This window comes from Rhinoraja longicauda, chromosome 35, assembly GCF_053455715.1.
Source record: "Rhinoraja longicauda isolate Sanriku21f chromosome 35, sRhiLon1.1, whole genome shotgun sequence".
Taxonomy (NCBI): domain Eukaryota; kingdom Metazoa; phylum Chordata; class Chondrichthyes; order Rajiformes; family Arhynchobatidae; genus Rhinoraja; species Rhinoraja longicauda.
Genome location: NC_135987.1, coordinates 8,645,204 through 8,667,680, shown reverse-complemented (window position 1 = coordinate 8,667,680; position 22,477 = coordinate 8,645,204). Strand labels below are relative to the sequence as shown.

The window sequence follows — 22,477 nt, the reverse complement described above, 5'->3', positions numbered from 1 at the left end:
CATACCATTCGCTTTCTTCACTGGAGGAAACCCATAGGGAGAACTTGTAAACTCCACACAGGCCCCACAGGTCAGGACTCACCCAAGGTCGTTGGTGCTGTGAAATAGCAGCTCCACTAACGGCATCACTTCCCTGTCCCATTCTCAACCTGTTCCTTCCATTGGAAGTCGCAGAGGGAGACAGAGAGGCAGATCTAAGATTTCAGTCTTCATGGTTGTCCCCTGGTGACTGTTACTGTATGAGGAATGTTGTGAGCAGATGGTTTAAAATTAGCAGAGCAGTTAGTTCATTATTCATAAAGCCTGGAGACTCAGAGCTTTTGAAGAGATGCATCGTTGTCGGAGGTTGAATTCCTGATGTGACAGTCACTGTGCATGTTAGGCAAAGGTCTAAGATCCATTGAATTAAAATTAAGACCTCCAACGTACAATTAATTCAAGTTCAAAGGCTCAGACAGAGATTAGGAGATAAAAGGCACTGATTTCCATTGATTGTGAAGGACATTTAACTGGGTATTCTGCGTTCAATAAGAGATTGGCTTCAAGGAAGGAAATGCAGATGCTGGTTTAAACCGAAGATAGACACAGAATGCTGGAGCGACTCAGCGGGGCAGGCAGCATCTCTGGAGAGACGGAACAGGTGACGCTTCGGGTCGAGACCCTTCATTGTCTGGTTTGGGGATCGCTGGATGATGCACGCTCGGTGGGCCGAAGTGCCTATTTCCATGCTGTATCTCTAAACAATGTACAGAAGAGTAATCCAGAAAACTGTGAGGGAAAGTATTGCCCTCTGGACTTATTTATACTAAAGGAACAGCCATCATGTATTAACTGCCCACAGAGGGAGCGACTAGGCTTGTATACACTGGAATTTAGAAGGATGAGAGGAGATCTTATCGAAACGTATAAGATTATTAAGGGGTTGGACACGTTCGAGGCAGGAAACATGTTCCCAATGTTGGGGGAGTCCAGAACAAGGGGCCACAGTTTAAGAATAAGGGGTAGGCCATTTAGAACTGAGATGAGGAAACACTTTTTCAGTCAGAGAGTTGTGAAACTGTGGAATCCTCTGCCTCAGAAGGCAGTGGAGGCCAATTTTCTGAATGCATTCAAGAGAGAGCTAGATAGAGCTCTTAAGGATAGCGGAGTCAGGGGGTATGGGGAGAAGGCAGGAACGGGGTACTGATTGAGAATGATCAGCCATGATCACATTGAATGGTGGTGCTGGCTCGAAGGACCGAATGGCCTCCTCCTGCACCTATTGTCTATTGTCTATAGAGGCCATCACAGACCCCACAGTGAAACCACCGGGATTTGGCCTCCATCACAAGCAATGTCTAACCCTGAACAGGATCCGCACCCTCCATGCAAGAACAGCCCACCACCTGCACAAGTGGGGGATGACAGACAGACAGCCCTGCTCGCCACTGCGGATATCCAGACCAGACCATCCCACACATCCCATGTGAATGACTGCTCACTGAGGCTTTTCCCTGGTGGTATCAAGGCCATCCACCCAGCACCTGATGCTGCCCTGGCCTGTATGTCCACCCTTGACCTACAACTTTAGGCTGTGCACGCCTTAGGCAAGAAGAAGAACTACCCACAGATCTCTAAGAGGGTGACAATGTCCCTTTCAAAGTCAGTGAATATCATGAGAGACTGTTGGAAGTTTATCCTCACGCTACGGTGACAGTTCCCAATTTTTGTCTTTGGTATAAGGTCTTAAGGAATAGGAGTAGAACTAGTCCGTTCGGCCCATCAATTCTATTCCGCCATTCAATCATGGCTGTTCTGTCTCTCCCTCCTAATGTTACAAAGGTATGGTCTTCAACACTATTCCAGAAGTCTTTTTACTGTTGCAACATTGACACAGCCCTTGATCAAAAGAAACAAACCAGTGGCTTAAGCAGAAAGACTATTAGCCTCTCTCATGCTGACTGATGAAAAGATTAAGTGGATTATTCTCAAAAGGGATTGCTATTTTTAGCTTTAGTTTAGTGGCTGCTTTGCTGAACTGGATGAGGGACAAGCAGGAACACTTTGCAGGAAGACGAAAGGCTCCTTCAAGGTCCAGCGATAGAAGCCATGCTTCCAGTGCGGAGATAGACCTGTCTCCATCGCGAGCTGCAGCGTTGGAATGGTGTCCCAATAGTTCTCCAAGTGTGGCACTGCCCTGGGTCAGGCGGCCTTCTTTAAAGCCAGAAGGGTTTAGTCGGAGTGAGGAAGCAGCCATGCCCTACTTGCTGTTGTTACCAGAGAGCATTGTGACTTTGTGAGTAATTGGATTTGTGTTTTCAGGAAGCTGGCATCGGCAGGAAGAGTGGAGGACGGGAACCAGGAATTCACTAGCAAGCCGTTACCGACACCTCACAGACAGGTATGCCACGTACAGCTGAGAACAAGTGACAATGATTTCACTCTCACCCTCTGAAACTGTGGCGACAGCTTTATATATATTTTGGTGAGAACTTGCTTTCCTGAATATTGAAAGAACAACCTTGCACTAAACGTTACTCACGTTATTCCCTTATCCTGTTTCCTGGGCGGCACGGTGCTAGAGCCACTTCCTTACAGCGCCAGAGATCCGGGTTCGATCCTGACCACAGTTGCTGTCTATACGGAGTTTGTACGTTCTCCCTGTGACCTACATGGGTTTACCCCGAGATCTTTGGCTTCCTCCCACGCTCCAAAGACATAGAAATATAGAAAATAGGTGCAGGAGGAGGCCATTCGGCCCTTCGAGCCAGCAGCGCCATTCATTGTGATCATGGCTGATCGTCCCCAATCAATACCCTGTGCCTGCCTTCTCCCCATATCCCTTGATTCCACTAGCCCCTAGAGCTCTATGACGTACAGGATTGTTGGTTAATTGGCTTGGTGTAAATGTAAAATTGTTATAGAAACATAGAAACATAGAAAATAGGTGCAGGAGTAGGCCATTCGGCCCTTCGAGCCTGCACCGCCATTCAATATGATCATATAGTGTGTGTCGGATAGTGTTAGTAGGCGGGGATCGCTGGTCGGTGCTAACCTGGTGGGCCGATGGTCCTGGTTCCGCGCTGTATCTCTAAACTAAACTAAACTAAACTGTACACTGTGTAAGAAAATAACTGCAGATGCTGGTACACATCGAAGGTATTTATTCACAAAATGCTGGAGTAACTCAGCAGGTCAGGCAGCACCTCAGGAGAGAAGGAATGGGTGACGTTTTGGGTCGAGACCCTTCTTCAGACTGAAGAAGGAATGGGTGATGTTTTGGGTCGAGACCCTTCTTCAGACTGAAGAAGGGTCTCGACCCAAAACGTCACCCATTCCTTCTCTCCTGAGATGCTGCCTGACCTGCTGAGTTACTCCGGCATTTTGTGAATAAACTGTACACTGTGGATGGCTCAATCATGTATTGTTTAGTTTTTAGTTTAGTTCGCCACTTCCATTAAGACATTTAATTAACTCTCCAAATATTTCATCAGGCACCGCTGTTAAATCTTGTCAGAATGCACTTGCGTATGAGGAAAGACTGGATAGACTGGGCTTGTACTCGCTGGAATCTTATAGGGGGGATGTTATAGAAACATATAAAATTCTTAAGGGGTTGGAGAGGCTAGATGCGGGAAGATTGTTCCCGATGTTGGGGGAGTCCAGAACCAGGGGTCACAGCTTAAGGATATGGGGGAAGTCTTTTAGGACCGAGATGAGAAAACATTTCTTCACACAGAGAGTGGTGAGTCTGTGGAATTCTCTGCCACAGAAGGTGGTTGAGGCCAGTTCATTGGCTACATTTAAGAGGGAGTTAGATGTGGCCCTTTTTGCTAAAGGGATCAGGGGGTATGGAGAGAAGGCAGGTACAGGCTACTGAGCTGGATGATCAGCCATGATCATATTGAATGGCGGTGCGTACAGGCTCGAAGGGCCGAATGGCCTACTCCTGCACCTATTTTCTATGTTTCTAAACCCCTTATCTTATTAAGTTAAAGATTTCACTCACGTTGACTTTTTGTTATCACTATTTTAGACTGCAGACATTGTAATTAGTACGTTCATCCTCCTGGTGAGTTTTAGTAATCTGCATTGAACTTCAGCTCATTCTGGGATTTAGGTTATTTATTATAATTTACTCAAGGATTTTGCCATTATTTTATTAATGTGACAGAATGACATTATGTCGTTTTATTTAAGTTGCCGCATGCAGACAGAGGTTGGTGTGCTGAAGTCTCATTATGGAAACTTGAACGTACAATCTAGGCTTTCTCCCCCAGTGCAGTATCTAGGCAACGTACTGTTGAAAAGGCTGTCAGCTGGAACCAAATGTTGAGCCATCAACTGCTTATAAAATGTTTCATGGCCCTATTTTAAAGGTGAGGACAGTGGTGTCGCAGGTTGCCTTGCAGCTCCAGCGAGCCGTGTTCAATCTTGGGTGTCAGGGGTTATGGGGAGAAGGCAGGAGAATGGGGTTGAAAGGGAGAGATAGGTCAGCCATGATTGAATGGCGGAGTGGACTTGATGGGCCGAATGGCCTAATTCTGCTCCCACAATTTATGAACTTACGAACTTGACCTCCGGAGCTTTCTGTGTGGAGTCTGCATGTTCTCTCTTTGACCTTGTGGGTTTCCACCAGGTGCTCTGGTTTCTTCCCTCGTCCCAAAGACGTGGAATAGGCGAATTAGGCACTGCATATTGCCCCCGAGTGTATAAGTGAGTGGTAGAATCTGGCAGAAGTTGGAATATGGGGAAAATGGTGGTCAGTGAACCAACATGGGCAGCATGACACAATGGGCTGATATGGCCTCCTGTGCAATAAGGAAGCATGAGAAATAGATAATGTTGGCATAAAAAGAGAAAGTGTTGGATATAACCAGCATATTGTGCATCCTCTGTGAAGGAACACACAAAAACAGGCAGACACAAAAACCTGGAGTAACTCAGCAAGACAGGCAGCATCTCTGGGGAGAAGGAATGGGTGACGATCCGGGTCGAGACCCTTCTTCAGACCCAAAAAGTCAACTATTCCTTCTCTCCAGAGATGCTGCCTGTCCTGCTGAGTTACTCCAGCTTTTTGTGTCTATCTTCGGTTTAAGCCAGCATCTGCAGTTCCTTCCTACACTTAAGGTCAGATAATTGAGTTCTCTTATGACTTCAAATGGCACTATTTCTCTCTCTGTAGATTATGTCTCTGATGTGTGTGTGTGTGTGTGTGTATATGTGTGTATGTATATGTGGGTGTGTGTGTATATATATATGTGTGTGTGTGTGTGTGTGTGTGTGTGTATATATATATGTGTGTGTGTGTATATATATGTGGGTGTGTGTGTGTGTGTATATATGTGTGTGTGTATATATATGTGGGTGTGTGTATATATATGTGGGTGTGTGTGTGTGTGTATATATATGTGTGTGTGTGTATATATATGTGTGTGTGTGTATGTGTGTGTGTGTGTGTGTGTGTATATATGTGTGTGTGTGTATATATATGTGGGTGTGTGTATATATATGTGTGTGTGTGTGTGTGTGTGTGTGTGTGTGTGTGTGTGTGTGTGTGTGTGTGTGTGTGTGTGTGTGTGTGTGTGTGTGTGTGTGTGTGTGTGTGTGTGTGTGTGTGTGTGTGTGTGTGTATATATATATGTGGGTGTGTGTGCATATATATATATGTGTGTGTATATATATGTGTGTGTGTGTGTGTGTGTGTGTGTGTGTATATATGTGTGTGTGTGTATATATATGTGGGTGTGGGTGTATTGTATTGTATTGTATTCTTTTATTGTCATTCGATACCGAGATACCGAACGAAATTACATTTTCCAGCAGTCACAGAACACAAAAAAAAAGAACACAAAACACACGACCCCAACACAAACATCCATCACAGTGACTCCAAACACCCCCTCACTGTGATGGAAGGCAACAAAACTTCCCCTCTCTACCCCCATGCCCACGGACAGATAACTCGACCCCTACCGAGGCGACTGACCCGCACCGCCCCCGCAAGGGGATGGAAGTCCCCGTGGCCGAGCCACACCGAGCGATGAAACGTCCTGCGTCCATACCGGGCAATTGAGGGCCCCGTGGCTGAGCCGCACCGGTTGATGGAAGGCCCCGCGGCCGAGCCGCCCCGGGCGCTGTTAAGTCCCGCAGCCGAGCCGCGCCGGGCGATGTTAAGTCCCGCGGCCGAGCCGCCCCGGGCGATGTTAAGTTCCGCGGACGAGCCGCGCCGGTCAATGGAAGGCCCCGCGGCCGAGCCGCCCCGGGCGATGTTAAGTCCCGCGGCCGAGCCGCGCCGGGCGATTGAGGGCCCCGTGGCTGAGCCGCGCCGGGCGATGGAAGGCCCCGCGGTCGAGCAGCCCCGGGCGATGTTAAGTCCCGCGGCCGAGCCGCGCCGGGCGATTGAGGGCCCCGTGGCTGAGCTGCGCCGGGCGATTGAGGGCCCCGTGGCTGAGCCGCGCCGGGCGATGGAAGGCCCCGCGGTCGAGCCGCCCCGGGCGATGTTAAGTCCCGCGGTCGAGCCGCCCCGGGTGATGTTAAGTCCCACGGCCGAGCCTCCCCGGGCGCTGTTAAGTCTCGCGGCCGAGCCGCCCCGGGCGATGTTAAGTCCCGCGGCCGAGCCGCGCCGGGCAATTGAGGGCCCAGTGGCTGAGCCGCGCCGGGCGATGGAAGGCCCCGCGGTCGAGCCGCCCCGGGCGATGTTAAGTCCCGTGGCCGAGCCACGCCGGGCGTTGGAAGGCCCCGCGGTCGAGCCGCCCCGGGCGAGGCCAAGTCCCCCGGCCGAGCCACGCCGGGCGCTGGAAGGCCCCGCAGCCGAGTGGCCCCGGGCGCTGTTAAGTCCCGCGGCCGAGCCGCGCCGGGCGATTGAGGGCCCAGTGGCTGAGCCGCGCCAGTCAATGGAAGGCCCCGCGTTCGAGCCGCCGCGGGCAAGGCCATGTCCCCCGGCCGAGCCACGCCGGGCGCTGGAAGGCCCCGCAGCCGAGCCTCACCCCGACCCAAAAAAAGAAAGGTTTCCCCCACCCCCCCACCCCACACCCCACACCTCCACACCCCCCACACATACACAGCCAAAAACAAAAACAAAAAAACCCACCCCAACACCAACACACAACCAAAAGGGAAAAAAGACGACAGACTGCCAGCGAGCCCGCAGCCGCTAGGCGCCACACCCACTCCCACGTATATATATATATATATATATATGTATATATACATATACACACGTATATATATATATATGTGTGTGTGTGTGTGCATCTGAATACTTTCAGGTAGATAAATAATAGAATACTGGGGGGATGTTTAGGTTATTTATCTAAAATTGGAGAATTTAATGTTCATGCTGTTGGGTTGCAAGCTGACCAAGTGGAATATGAGGTGCTGTTCCTCCAGTTTGCAGGTGGCATCACTCAAGCAATAGAGGAGGCCCAGGACAGAAAGGTCACTATGGGATTAGGAAGGGGAGTTAAAATGGCTGGCTACTGGGAGATCCAGCAGACCTGGGTGGCCAGAGCACAGGTATTCAGGGGAAACGTTCACCTAGGTAGCGGTCACGGGCCTCCTCCAATGCCATAGTGAGGCCCACCGGAAATTGGAGGAACAGCACCTCATATTTCGCCTGGGCAGCTTGCAGCCCAGTGGTATGAACATTGACTTCTCCAACTTTAGATAGTTCCTCTGTCCCTCTCTTTCTCTCCCCCTTCCCAGTTCTCCCCCTATCTTCCTGTCTCCACCTATATCCTTCCTTTGTCCCGCCCCCCTGACATCAGTCTGAAGAAGGGTCTCGACCCGAAATGTCGCCCATTCCTTCTCTCCTGAGATGCTGCCTGACCTGCTGAGTTACTCCAGCATTTTGTGAATAAATACCTTCGATTTGTACCAGCATCTGCAGTTATTTTCTTATACTACCTAGGTAGCAGTAAGTTGATGCTATTGAACAAGTTGGGTGTAACTTGCTGTTTCCTTTGTGAAGGTCCTTGAGTACGTTAAGTACCAACTCCAGTGGGATCCATTTGGAGAGTGAACGTGATTACCTGCTGAATGCAGGGTCGTACTTCCCAGCTGCATTCCTGAACGAGGCAAAGAACTTGCCACAGAGAGCCGCTTCATTGCCCTGCTTCTTGCACCAAAAGGGAAAGGTAGGATCGCATTTTACTGAGTAGGATAAGTCTTCACTCCCATGACGTTTCATGACCACAAACCTCTGGGATGGGGGTAGATACATTCTTGAAAGATCATTTTGAAAAGATTGAGGGCTACGGAGAACTGGTACAGATGACGAGTTGAGGCTAGGGGCAGATCAACTCCATAGAACATAGAACAACACAGCACATGAAAGGGCCCTTTGGCCCACAATGTTTGTGCCAGACATGATGCCAGGTGAAGCTCATCTCATCTGCCTGCACATCATCCATATCCCTCTACTCACTAGAGTTTAGAAGGATGAGGGGAGACCTCATTGAAACTTACAGAATAATGGAAGGCATAGATAGAGTGGATGTGGAAAGGATGTTTCCACTGGTGGGAGAGTCTAGGACCAGAGCTCATAGGCCTCAGAATTAAAGTGTGCTCTTTTAGACAGGAGGTGAGGAGGAACTTCTTTAGTCAGAGGGTAGTTAATCTGTGAAACTCATTGCCACAGAGGGCGGTGGAGGCCGTCAGTAGATATTTTTAAGGCAGTGATAGCCAAATTCTTGATTAGAACAGGTGTGAAGGGTTATGGGGAGAAGGCAGGAAAATGGGATTCAGAGGCAGAGATCAGCCATGATTGAATGGCAGAGTGCATTTGATGGGTCGAATGGCCTAATTCTACTGTTATAAATTGTGAACTTGTATTCCCTGCATTTACTTGTGCTGATCTACAAGCCTGTTAAACATCACTATCATATCTGCCTGCTCCACTATCATCAAATACGATTGTGAGGCAGGATTAATGGTGGTCATGGGAGGAATGTGCCACAATACACAGTTCATCGCACCCTGCTGCGTATGGGGCTGCACATGGAGGACCAACAGCATATTAGGCAGGTGCTCATAATGTTTTGACTCATCAGGTCATAATCTTTTGGCTCATCGGTGTATAATTCAAATAATCAGAAGCATCTGAGAGGAATAGACAGGGTGATTGTACAGAGTCCTCGACCCAGAGTAAGGGAATCAAGAACCAGAGGACATAGGTTCAAGGTGAGAAGGGAAATATTTAATATCATATCATATCATATCATATCTATACAGCCGGAAACAGGCCTTTTCGACCCTCCAAGTCCGCGCCGCCCAGCGATCCCCGCACATCAACACTATCCTACACACTAGGGACAATTTTTACATTTACCCAGCCAATTAACCTACATACCTGTACGTCTTTGGAGTGTGGGAGGAAACCGAAGATCTCGGAGAAAACCCACGCAGGTCACGGGGAGAACGTACAAACTCCTTACAGTGCAGCACCCGTAGTCAGGATCGAACCTGAGTCTCCGGCGCTGCATTCGCTGTAAAGCAGCAACTCTACCGCTGCGCCACCGTGCCGCCCTATAGGTACCTGAGGGGCAACTTTTGCACACAAGGGGTGGTGGGTGTATGGAACGACCAGCCAGAAGAGGTGGTTGAGGCAGGGACTATAACAACATTTAAAAGACATTTGGACAAGTACACGGATAGGACATGTTTAGAGGGATATGGTCCATACACAGGCAGGTAGGACTTGCGTAGATGAGACGTCTTGGTCAGCATGGGCAAGTTGGGCCGACGGGCCTGTTTTCCGTGCTGCATGACTCTAGGACCAAGACCCTCTGTGGGGGAGAAAGCAGGGAGTGGGATTAACTGGTGCATTCTTTTGAAGGGATAGCATTGGCACGATGGGCTGACTGGCCTCATGATATATGTGTGATGACTCTATGGTTCTGTTTCCTGTTCTCAGCAGCAGCGATATTCGGGACCAGAGTTTATTCGGATGGTTGGAGGCCCCACGATGCAACTGGATCTGCCCGGCTCCATTGTGGTGAGGAACCCAATCCCCTGTGTGACATCCACTACAGAGGCCTCATCTTCGTTCCCCTCCGCCCCCACCTCAACGAGTTCCGTGTCCGCCACGACGTAGAGCTTTTCTTCCGTCGCCTCCGAGCCGTTTCCTATGGGAAGGAGTCCCCACCACCCAGCGATGACCCCTTCTCCCGTCTCCACCGGTCCCCCTCCTCTTGGACTCCCCAGAATGCCCTTCGATCCTTTCTAGACCACTTTATTTCTAACTGCCGGCATGACATCAACTGTCTCAACTTTTTCATTCCCCTTACCTAATCCAACCTCACCCAGAGTCTGAAGAAGGACTGGACAAGCAAGATGCAGGAAAAATGTTCCCAATGTTGGGGGAGTCCAGAACCAGGGGCCACAGTCGAAGAATAAAGAGGAGGCCATTTATAATTGAGACGAGAAAAAATATTTCACCCAGAGAGTTGTGAATTTGTGGAATTCTCTGCCACTGAAGGCAGTGGAGGCCAATTCACTGGATGAATTTAAAAGAGAGATAGAGAGAGCTCTAAGGGCTAGCGGAATCAAGGGATACGGGGAGAAGGCAGGTACGGGTTACTGATTGTGGATGATCAGCCATGATAAAAATGAATGGCGGTGCTGGCTCGAAGGGCCAAATGGCCTCCTCCTGCACCTATTTTCAGTTTCTTTGTTTCTAATGGGCAATACTGTGTGTAAGAGCACATATTTCCAAGTTAAGATTCATTCTTGCACACTTTGTCCGAAGCTTAATTGCTAAATTGGTTTCAAAAAATACATGTCATTTTCTAGACCATTATTAATGATTTCAATCAGTGTGGGTGCCTGTTGTGATTTTGCTCATGCTTGACAAACTGATGTGTGTTCTGTGAGTCACGATGGCTTGAGGTGATCAGTCCACAGTCAGGTTACGGTCGCACGGTGACACAGCGGTAGAGTTGCTGCCTTACAGCGCCAGAGACCCGGGTACGATCCAGACTACGGTTACTGTCTATACGGCGTTTGTACGTTCTCCCCGTGACCTGCGTGGGTTTACCCCAGGTGCTCCGGTTTCCTCCCAGGCTCCAAAGGTTTGTAGTAGGTTAATTGGCTTCTGGGAAGATTGTAAATTGACCCTCGTGTGTGGGATTGTGCAGGTGTACGGGGCTCGCTGGTCGGTGCGGACTCGTTGGACTGAAGGGCCTTTTTCCACGTGTATCTCGAAGCTAAACTAAAGTATTGGAGCTTCTTCTTTGCAGAGCAAGAAAGGGAAGGTGCATCTGTCACAGCGAGAACTCAGTGTCATCATCCCAAACGGACAATGCTTGCAAGTGAAATGTGACGTGAAGTCGAGGGGCAGTGATGTATTTGACATGGTCGTGGCTTACACCAACCTTGTGGAGTATTTCTACTTCGGCCTTGCTTATCTGAAAGGTACGTTTCTCGAAGATATCCTTGCGTCATTGTTCTGGTTGGTTCTGAGTCATTCCTGTTGTTTGAATGCACAGTTCAGCTGATTTATTGTTTGATTTTAAAAGCCTTTGTGAGTCACATTTTCCAAGGTTCAGTTGGTTCCCCCTGAAGTGAAGCTGGGAAGTTGCACTTTGAACACTCTAGAACACTCAACAGAGATGAGGGAAAACTTTTTCAGTCAGAGAGTTGTGAATCTGTGGAATTCTCTGCCTCAGAAGGCAGTGGAGGCCAATACTCTGGATGCTTTCAAGAGAGAGTTAAATAGAGCTCTTAATGATAGCGGAGTCAGGGGGTATGGGGGGAAGGCAGGAACGGGGTACTGATTGTGAATGATCAGCCATGATCACATTGAATGGCGGTGCTGGTTCGAAGGGCCGAATGGCCTACTCATGCACCTATTGTCTATTGTCTATTTTGGTGGTGGGTCCAGGGAAACGACACGTTTGTGACCCAGCCAATCTGTGCCCCAGGCTAGATCCTGTGTGACCTCAGGGATTCCTATCAAAATAGCAATGGAGTGCATTAGAATAGATTCACCCTTCACTGCCACGTCCCCTACCCTGTCTGTACGGAGTTTGTACGTTCTCCCCGTGACCCGCGTGGGTTTTCTCCGAGATCTTCGGTTTCCCACCACACTCCAAAGACGTACAGGTCTGTATGTTAATTGGCTTGGTAAATGTAAAAATGCGTGTGTAGGATAGTGTTAATTGTGCGGGGATCGTTGGTCGGCGCGGACCCGGTGGGCCGAAGGGCCTGATTCCGCGCTGTGTCTCTAAACTAAACTAAACTAAACTAAACTAAACTAAACTAAACTAAACTAAACCCACACCCAACTCTGCTCAACTCCTTCTCCCCAAGCTGCCCCTGATCTCTGCAGGGACCCACACCCACACCCACACCCACACCCAACGCTGCTCAACCCCTCCTCCCCAAGCTGCCCCTGATCTCTGCAGGGACCCACACCCACACCCACACCCACACCCAACTCTGCTCAACCCCTCCTCCCCAAGCTGCCCCTGATCTCTGCAGATTTGGAAGAGGCCCCAGTTATGATCTCCGTGGAATAAAGAAAATTGCCTAACAATCGCGCAATCACGTGGCAGTTTTCCGTGTGAAACTAACGGTGCGAAGAGTTGTGAACCAAGGCAAACTCACCACAGGCGGGATGGGTAGCTGTCAGATCTTACAATTCAACAGTGTTTTTCCCTTAAAATGTCAATGCGTTTGTGGAATGAATGTAAATTGAGTATACGTTTGTCCATGGGGCACTGAGATCTAGAACTAACAGAGGTTAATATTAGTCGTAGGCCTCAACATTATGAGCTCTGCCTTCATCAGTTCACAAATTCATAAGTGATAGGAGCAGATGTAGGCCATTCGGCCCATCAAGTCTACTCCTCCAATCAAACATTGGCAGATCTGTCCCTCCCTCCTAACCCCATTCCTCCTGCCTTCTCTCCGTAACCCCTGACTTGATCTATATGTTAAAATACATACCCGATTAATCACAAGGAATGATAGTTTTTGACGTTGCATTCCTGCCATCCAAAGGCAGTTGTACCTTTTAATTATTTCTTCAATTAACAGCGAGTCAAAACATATGTTTTGTAAGTGGCTGCAACTGTGGAGTTTTGCTGTATAATCAAACATGAGCCAATTTGTAAAAAAAAAGGTTTAATATCCAACACTTATTGTCAGACAGCACAGCAAGTGGCAGGGGATGGAACAATTTTATAGTGGACCCCCCTCCCCTCCCCCCCCCCCCCCCCAACCTCAAGCTATTAATGCAGGATAAATTAAGTGTACATCTTTACTCTTCCTGGTGAACAGATGTTACCCGTGTTCAAATTAAAAGTTAAAATGTCTTGGCAGAGCTATTTCTCAACCAAGCTTTCTGCCGCACTCCTTAACAACATTCAAGGCTTGGCAGCCTTTTTCTGCAGCTTGGCTAGATTCCAGCAGGAAAATTAAATTTCATGGGTGGCAGGGGACATCTGCGGAGAGTGATGGCACAGATGGAGTACCATCCTGCCCAGATGGCACAATAGAAAACTTCCTCCCATTATAGTGTTTTAATTAGAAGTGCAAGGTCAGTCAGGAAATGCTGGAACTGGACTAACGATGTCGTCGGTCCAATGAAAGTCATTCACTGCTGCTTATTTAGTTTCAGGTTTATTAGTGTCATGTGTACCGAGGTACAGTGAAAGGCTTTGTAGTGCATGCTGTTCAGTCAGATCAGACAATCATGGACACAATCAAGTCAAACTCATGTGCAATAGGTGGAGCAAAGGAGAAGACACAGAGTGCAAAGTGTATAGTCTACAAATGCGTGCATACATTAACACACACACACACACACACATGACTAGATGGCACATAAATTACTGCACATGAAAACTGGAATGAGGTGCCAGATAGGCGTTTCCACACATGTAACAGGACGCCAGCCTGATTTACTGGCACGGTGGTGCAGCAGTAGAGCTGCTGCCTTGCAGCACCAGAGAGCTGGCTTCGATTATTGTGTGCAGTTTTGGTCTCCTAATCTGAGGAAAGACGTTCTTGCCTTAGAGGGAGTACAGAGAAGGTTCACCAGATTGATCCCTGGGATGGCGGGACTTTCATATGAAGAAAGACTGGATAGACTAGGCTTGTACTCGCTGGAATTTAGAAGACTGAGGGGGGATCTTATAGAAACATATAAAATTCTTAAGGGGTTGGAGAGGCTAGATGCGGGAAGATTGTTCCCGATGTTGGGGGAGTCCAGAACCAGGGGTCACAGCTTAAGGATAAGGGGGAAGTCTTTTAGGACCGAGATGAGAAAACATTTCTTCACACAGAGAGTGGTGAGTCTGTGGAATTCTCTGCCACAGAAGGTAGTTGAGGCCAGTTCATTGGCTATATTTATGAGGGAGTTAGATGTGGCCCTTGTGGCTAAAAGGATCAGGGGATATGGAGAGAAGGCAGGTACAGGTTACTGAGCTGGATGATCAGCAATGATCATATTGAATGGCGGTGCAGGCTCGAAGGGCCGAATGGCCTACTCCTGCACCTATTGTCTATGTTTCTATGATTCTGACCTCAGGTGCTGCCTGCGTGGAGTTTGCAGGTTCTCCCTGTGAAAGTGCGTTTTCACCGGGTGCTCTGGTTTCCTCCCACACTCCAACGGCGTGCAGGTTTGTAGGTTAGAAACAAAGAACTGCAAATGCTGATTTATACCAAAGTTAGACGCAGAGTCCTGGAGTAACTCAGCGGGTCAGGCAGCATCTGTGGAGAAAAAGGAAGGGTGACTTTTCGGGTTGAGACCCTTCTTCAGACTTGAGGTTAATTGGCTTCTGTAAATTGTCCCTTGTATGTAGGATAGAAAGGGTGTACAGTCGAAGGGTGTACAGTCGAAGAGAGACACAAAACGCTGGAGTAACTCAGCGGGACAGGCAGCACCTCTGGAGAGAAGGAATGGGTGACGTTTCGGGTTGAGACCCTTCTTCAGGCTGAGCATTTTGTGCCTATCATTGGTTTAAACCAGCATCTGCATTTCCTTCCTACACAATCGTGTACGGTCGTTGGTCGGCATTGACTCAGTGGGCCGAAGGGCTTGTTTTAATGCTGTATCTCTAAACTAAACAAACTAAACTAGAAAGAACAAGGAGAACAAATGGTGAAGATCAGGGCACTGAAGGGTCAGAATATGAGCAGAGGGCAGAGTTGTGATTCCTTCCAGTGAATCTCATGTTGTATTTACACTTTGCTGGGTACTGATAATGCATTAGTGTGTGTGCACATGTTTGTGTATATGTATCTGTGAGAGAACAGATCAAGTTTCCACAGTCATACTTATTCACAAAATGCTGGAGTAACTCAGCAGGTCAGGCAGCATCTCGGGAGAGAAGGAATGGGTGACGTTTCGGGTCGAGACCCTTCTTCAGATCTGAAGAAGGGTCTCGACCCGAAACGTCACCCATTCCTTCTCTCCCGAGATGCTGCCTGACCTGCTGAGTTACTCCAGCATTTTGTGAATAAATCGATTTGTACCAGCATCTGCAGTTATTTTCTTATTCCACAGCCATACTGTCTGGTTTAAACATTTGAATATTCATTTTGTTCATTTCCTGTGAATCCGATTACACCAGTGAAGCTCGTAAATGTTTTTTTTGGTTTTATGTGTCACAAACACTAGGAATTAATTAGAGAAGACACAAAGTGCTGGAGTAATACAGCACGTCAGACAGCATCTCTGGGAAACACAGATAGCAGACGTTTTGAGTCTTCAGTTAATTAGAACAGAAGCCATGAGAACAGGCCCCAATCTGCCATTGGGTTGCCTCAGTGCAGTCATTGAATGTATTTACACTTTGCTCGGTACTGATAACGCATTAGTGAGTGTGCACATGTTTGTGTATATGTATCTGCGAGAGAACAGATCAAGTTACCACAGTCATACTGTCTGGTTTAAACATTTGAATATCCATTACAACTTTCTGTGATTTGACGATGAATTCTGTGCCACTAATCCAGTACAATAGCCATATCCAAACGTGGGGAGTGTATGACTTGCAGTTGTCTTGATGGGACCATTCTCATGATGTGATCACATACACAACGTGTCTGAAGAAGGGTCTCGACCCGAAGCGTCACCCATTCCTTCTCTCCTGAGATGCTGCCTGACCCGCTGAGTTACTCCAGCATTTTATGATACCTTCGATTTGAACCAGCATCTGCAGTTATTTTCCTACACACAATGTGTTCAGTCCGTTGTTACTCAATGCCATTACACTACCATCTACAGTACGTGGCATTTGGATAACCATTTTATTCCTATCTGAGTATTGCAATCTCTACACCATGAGCGGGGCTTGATCCTGATAATAGACAATAGACAATAGGTGCAGGAAGAGGCCATTCGGCCCTTCGAGCCAGCACCGCCATTCAATGTGATCATGGCTGATCATTCTCAATCAGTACCCCGTTCCTGCCTTCTCCCCATACCCCCTGACTCCGCTATCCTTAAGAGCTCTATCTAGCTCTCTCTTGAATGCATTCAGAGAATTGGCCTCCACTGCCTTCTGAGGCAGGGAATTCCACAGATTCACAACTCTCTGACTGAAAAAGTTTTTCCTCATCTCCGTTCTAAATGGCCTACCCCTTATTCTTAAACTGTGGCTCCTTGTTCTGGACTCCCCCAACATTGGGAACATGTTTCCTGCCTCTAACGTGTCCAACCCCTTAGTCTGAAGAAGGGTCTCGACCCGAAACGTCAGTCTGAAGAAGGGTCTCGACCCGAAACGTCACCCATTCCTTCTCTCCCGAGATGCTGCCTGACCTGCTGAGTTACTCCAGCATTTTGTGAATAAATCCCTTAATAATCTTATACGTTTCGATAAGATCCCCTCTCATCCTTCTAAATTCCAGTGTATACAAGCCTAGCCGCTACAGTCTTTCAACATACGACAGTCCCGCCATTCCGGGAATTAACCTAGTAAACCTACGCTGCACGCCCTCAATAGCAAGAAATACAGGGTCTCGACCCTAAATATCATCATCTCTTTGCCTCCGTGGATGCTGCAAGACCCACTGAGTTCCTACAGCAGTTTAATGTTTGCTCACGATTCCAATACAAGTGCTCCCCAGCATACGATGAGGTTCCGCTCCGAGAAACCCATCGCAAACCGAAAATATCGTGAGTCGAAATGCACCTGATCACGTGGCCGGAAGCCAGTGGCGGCTCGCTGCCGTCTGCACCTATCGCAACGTCAAAATATCGTAAGTGGAAGGATCGTAAGCCGGGGAGTACTGTATCTGCAATCCTTTTTTTAGTTTAGTTTGGAGATGCAGGGGGGAAACAAGTCCTTCACCTTCACTAGCACTATCCTGCACACTAGGGCCAATTTAATTTTTTTAATCAAAGCCAATTAAACTACAAACCTGTACGTCTTTGGAGTGTGGGAGGAAACCGGAGCACCCAGGGAAAACCCATGCGGTCACAGGGAGAACGTACAAACTCCGCACAGACAGCACCCATATTCAGGGTGGATCTCGGGTGTCCGGCGCTGTGAGGCAGCAACTCGACCACTGCGCCACTGTGCCACCCTGGTCACTTGCGTCTTCTTTTGATTTATTATTTAGTACAGGGGCATTATTCTTTTTTTTAAATTCGTGTTTGGCAAAGTTTGTTATTGCAAGGTGCCGGTAAAATCAAACAACTTGGGTTTAAAATGATGATGAAGAGATTTAGAGAGGACCTAAGAAATAATGAGGCCATTCGGCCCATCAGGTTTACTCCGCCATTCAATCATGGCTGATCTAACTCACCCCCTCAACCCATTCTTCTGGCTTCTCCCGCCAACCCCTGACACCCTTATGGTCAGCATGGACCACATGGACCACATGGACCACATGGACCACATGGACCACATGGACCACATGGACCACATGGACCACATGGACCACATGGACCACATGGACCACATGGACCACATGGACCACATGGACCACATGGACCACATGGACCAAAGCCCTGTTTCTGTGCTGGAAGACTCTGATTTCTAGGTAGGTTATTTGTTGTTTTTTTTCCCTATTTTGTTGGTACGACTACATAAAATGGGTGTAGCCTGCTGGTAGCTGTAACTTTCAAACTGTAACTTTAACCCTACCAAACACACTAAACAAATCAATGGTCTCTATTGATGTTAGTGGCAAACCAGACGTAAATGATGCTTGAAATTGCAATAGTTTTCAATTACTTTTTGGTTCAACTTTCTACTTGGACTAGAACATGACTATAAGGAATGTACTGCCTGTCGGGGTGGTAGAAACAAAATCATTCAGTGCCTTCATGGCAATGATGCAAAAAAGCAAGGCAATGGGACTGATGATACTAGCCAGACTTGATGGAGCGAATGGCCTGCCTCCTTGCCAACTAATATATCTGGCCCTTTACTGATTGTAAAATTACATTATCATTATAATATAAATAATTATATTATCATTATATAATTGGGTAATGTTTTAGAATGCAGTTATTTAAATAAAAAATACGTTTAAAAAATGTTACTTAATAGACAGGTACTGTTTTATTAATATAGATGAAAATAAGATTACCACAGGCAAGTTATTGAAAATGGCATGAAGGAAACACTAAAAACCATCTCCTGGTTTCATAGTTTAGTTTATTATTGTCACGTGTACCAAGGTGGAGTGAAAAGCTTTTGTATGTGTGTTATGACTGTATATGACTGTCGTATGTTGAAAGACTGGAGCGACTTGGCTTGTATACATTGGAATTTAGAAGGATGAGAGGGGATCTTATCGAAACATATAAGATTATTAAGGTGTTGGACACATTAGAGGCAGGAAACATGTTCCCAATGTTGGGGGTGTCCAGAACCAGGGGCCACAGTTTAAGAATAAGGGGTAGGCCATTTAGAACGGAGATGAGGAAAAACGTTTTCAGTCAGAGAGTTGTAAATCTGTGGAATTCTCTGCCTCAGAAGGCAGTGGAGGCCAATTCTCTGAATGCATTCAAGGGAGAGCTAGATAGAGCTCTTGAGGATAGCGGAGTGAGGGGGTATGGGGAGAAGGCAGGAACGGGGTACTGATTGAGAATGATCAGCCATGATCACATTGAATGGTGGTGCTGGCTCGAAGGGCCGAATGGCCCACTCCTGCACCTATTGTCTATTGTTATCCAGTCAAAGAAAAGACTATAAAGGATAAAGGGCACAACATTTAGTGCAAGATATAACATGGAAGTCTGATAAAATCTGTTTAAAGCTAGTTCAAAGGTCTCTCATGAATAGTTCAAAGGTCTCGAATGGTGCAACCAGATACAGGGGAAATGAACAAAATGAAAATCTAATTTTTTTGAAGTGTTTAACCCAGTCAGGAAGACTGTGAAAACTTTGATCTACTCTTAAGTGTTTGTATGCATGAAACTTTATGATCTTTTATGATGCGTTTACAGTTTATGGTGGATTTGTCTATACAACAGCAGCACAATGGAACAAAAAGCCTTTGGAGTGTGGAATCTTGTCATCTTACAGGCACCTTTTAAAAGGCAGTGACAGAAATCTAGAACACAATAAACATTTTGAGTATGAAAGACCCAATAAAGCACACTGAAGAAAATGATCAGTTTTGTATTCGCAAACTTTGGCCAAGTGTTGATTCTTTCAAGGTCTTTTTTTGGGTGGTGCCATGTTTTTTTAAATGTTCATCAATATTCACTACTCCCCCCCCCCCCTCCCCACCACCCCTCCCTCCTCTCCATAACAGAGTCAGGGCCTTAAATGAACTCCTCATTCAAATGAGACCACCTGCAACAGGACAGAAATCCCGAGGCCATAGTTTTAGGTTGTAGCACTCAAGACCAGTTTAGACTTAAACCCAGAATATCTGAGCTGAGAGGAAATCAATGCAGTCTGAGGAGTCGGGCTAACACACGAATGACTGGAGAACAACGGCTGACCCACAGCTAGAGTATCGTGTGCGGGTCTGTTTACCACACTAGACAAAGGATAGGAAGAGGTTGCACTGGAGAGGCTGCAGAGGAGGTTAGTCAGTGGTGTTGCCCAGAGTGGAGTGTTTGACTTCTCACAGGCTGACCAAGCTGGGTTTGTCTTCCTCACTTTGTCCATCTGATCCCCATTCATTATTATCCTTATGAACCTCTCCCTCTCTTATTCTATCTACTTGTTTTCTGTATGTCTTAAACATCTTAAATAATTGTCCTACTTGAGAAATTTAACGTAAATCTATTATTTATATGGGGAGAAGGGAGGAACGGGGTACTGATTGTGCATGATCAGCCATGATCACGGTGAATGGCGTTGCTGGCTCGAAGGGCCGAATCGCCTCCTCCTGCACCAATTGTCTATTGTCTGGGTTTTACTAACACCTCCTAATTACAGTTTAGTTTAGTTTGGAGATACAGCGGCGGAAACAGGCCCTTCGGCCCATCGAGCCCGCACCGGCCAGCAATCCCCGCACACTAACACCATCCTACACGCACACACACACGCACACACACACGCACACACACACACACACACGAGCACACACACACGCACACACACACACACAGATGCACACACACGCACACGCGCACACACACACGCACACACACGCACACACACGCACACAGACACATGCGCACACACACATACGCACACGCACACACACACACACACACAGATGCACACACGCACACACACACGCACACACACACACACGCGCACACACACGCACACACACACACAGATGCACACACGCACACACACGCACACAGACACATGCGCACACACACACACGCACACGCTCACACACACGGGACAATTTAAATTCATACCAAGCCAATTAATCTACAAATCTATACGTCTTTGGAATATGGGAGGAAACCGAAGATCTCGGAGAAAAACCACGCAGGTCACGGGGAGAACATACATACTCTGTACAGACAGCACCCATAGTCGGGATCGAACCCGGGTCTCTGGCGCTGTAAGGCAGCAACTCTACCGCTGCGCCACCGTGCCATCCAGGTAATGCACTTCTCTTATTCTCAGATCATGTGGTGCTAGTCTGTGAGACTTTGTCCTGTTTGTGTTATAGGGAAGGAATTTTTCTTTCTTGATCCTTTTACCAAGGTGCACAAGGCAGCACCACATGGCTGGAAGGACCCCCCCAAGAGAAAGACAGCGATCGTCAACTTTACTTTATTTCTACGGATCAAGTTCTTTGTTGAAAACTTCAGTATAATTCAGTGAGTAGTGAAAAGAATGTGCAGTCACCAACATGGGCTCTTTGCATTTCTCCATCGTGGTCATTCATTGATTGTAGACATTGGCCTACAACATTAGTCTGAAGAAGGGTCTCGACCCGAAACCCATTTCTTCTCTCCAGAGATGCTGCCTGTCCCGCTGAGTTACCCCAGCCTTTTGTGTCTACAGTGTAAACTAGCGTCTGCAGTTTCTTCCAACACATTTGATATCAATGTAGTTCTTTGGCATCTTGACCCACTGGAAGGACACCAAAAGGTAGGGGGATCTTACATGATTGTGTTGTGGTTGATAGTTCTGTGTGTCTCCTACTGTTCAGTCTTGCAGAACCACTACCGCCCCAAAGTCTCAGCGAATCAGGTTTAATCCTGACCTCGGGTGCAGTCTGTGTGGAGTTCTCCCTGTAACCATGTAGAAACATGGAACTGCAGATGCTGGTTTGCAAAGAAAGGCACAAAGTGTTGGAGTAACTCAGCAGGTCAGGCAACATCTGGAGAACATGGACAGGTGACAATTCGGGCCAGGACTCTTCCTCAGTTCATGTTCCGGGTGACCCAAATCAACACCTATCCATGTTCTCCAGAGATACTGCCTGACCTTCTGAGTTACTCCAGCACTTTGTGTCATTTTATTTCCTCTCTCTCATCGTGTTGGTTTCCCACAAATACTCTGGTTTCCTCTCAGTGTTTGTCAGTGAGTGGCAGAATCTGGGGAGAATTAATAGGGATTTGGGAAGAATAATTTACGAGGGAAATATGAAGTCATGGACAGACACAACACACACACACACAGATCCATCCATTCCATAGAAACAATTCGGAACCCATTTTCACTAATACTACTTTATTCTAATTTTATTGTCACCACATTCCCATCAAATCGCCCACAAATTCTGCCCCCGACGACAGCCAAGAAAGCACACCAACGCCTCTACATCCTGAGAAGACGTTGGCATGTTTCCAAAGACTCGTACCAATTTCTACAGTAGCACTGTAATAAGCCTCAACTTTGGATACATCGCAGCTTGGTATGGCAACTGCTCTGCTCAAAACTGCCAGAAATTGCAGAGAGTTGAGAATGTAGCCCAGCCCATCGCGCAATCTAGGCTCCCCTCCCCTCTCCTCCCCTCCCCTCTCCTCCCCTCTCCTCCCCTCTCCTCCCCTCTCCTCCCCTCTCCTCCCCTCCACCACCCCTCCCCTCCCCTCCCCTCCCCTCCACCACCCCACCCCTCCCCTCCCCTCCCCTCCCCTCCCCTCCCCTCCCCTCCCCTCCCCTCC

The 22,477-nt window shown here is 47.6% G+C and overlaps 1 protein-coding gene across 1 annotated transcript in view; it reads left to right on the top strand.

The window, feature by feature from the left end:
- The window catches only part of ptpn20 (protein tyrosine phosphatase non-receptor type 20), a 273,022-nt gene that overhangs the window by 68,614 nt on the left and 181,931 nt on the right, over positions 1–22,477 (top strand). Inside the window, exons 8-12 of the mRNA XM_078428348.1 lie at positions 2,302–2,380; positions 7,952–8,117; positions 9,896–9,976; positions 11,220–11,394; positions 21,034–21,184. Of these exons, the coding sequence (XP_078284474.1) occupies positions 2,302–2,380; positions 7,952–8,117; positions 9,896–9,976; positions 11,220–11,394; positions 21,034–21,184 (652 nt within the window). The remainder of the gene's footprint in view (positions 1–2,301; positions 2,381–7,951; positions 8,118–9,895; positions 9,977–11,219; positions 11,395–21,033; positions 21,185–22,477) is intronic.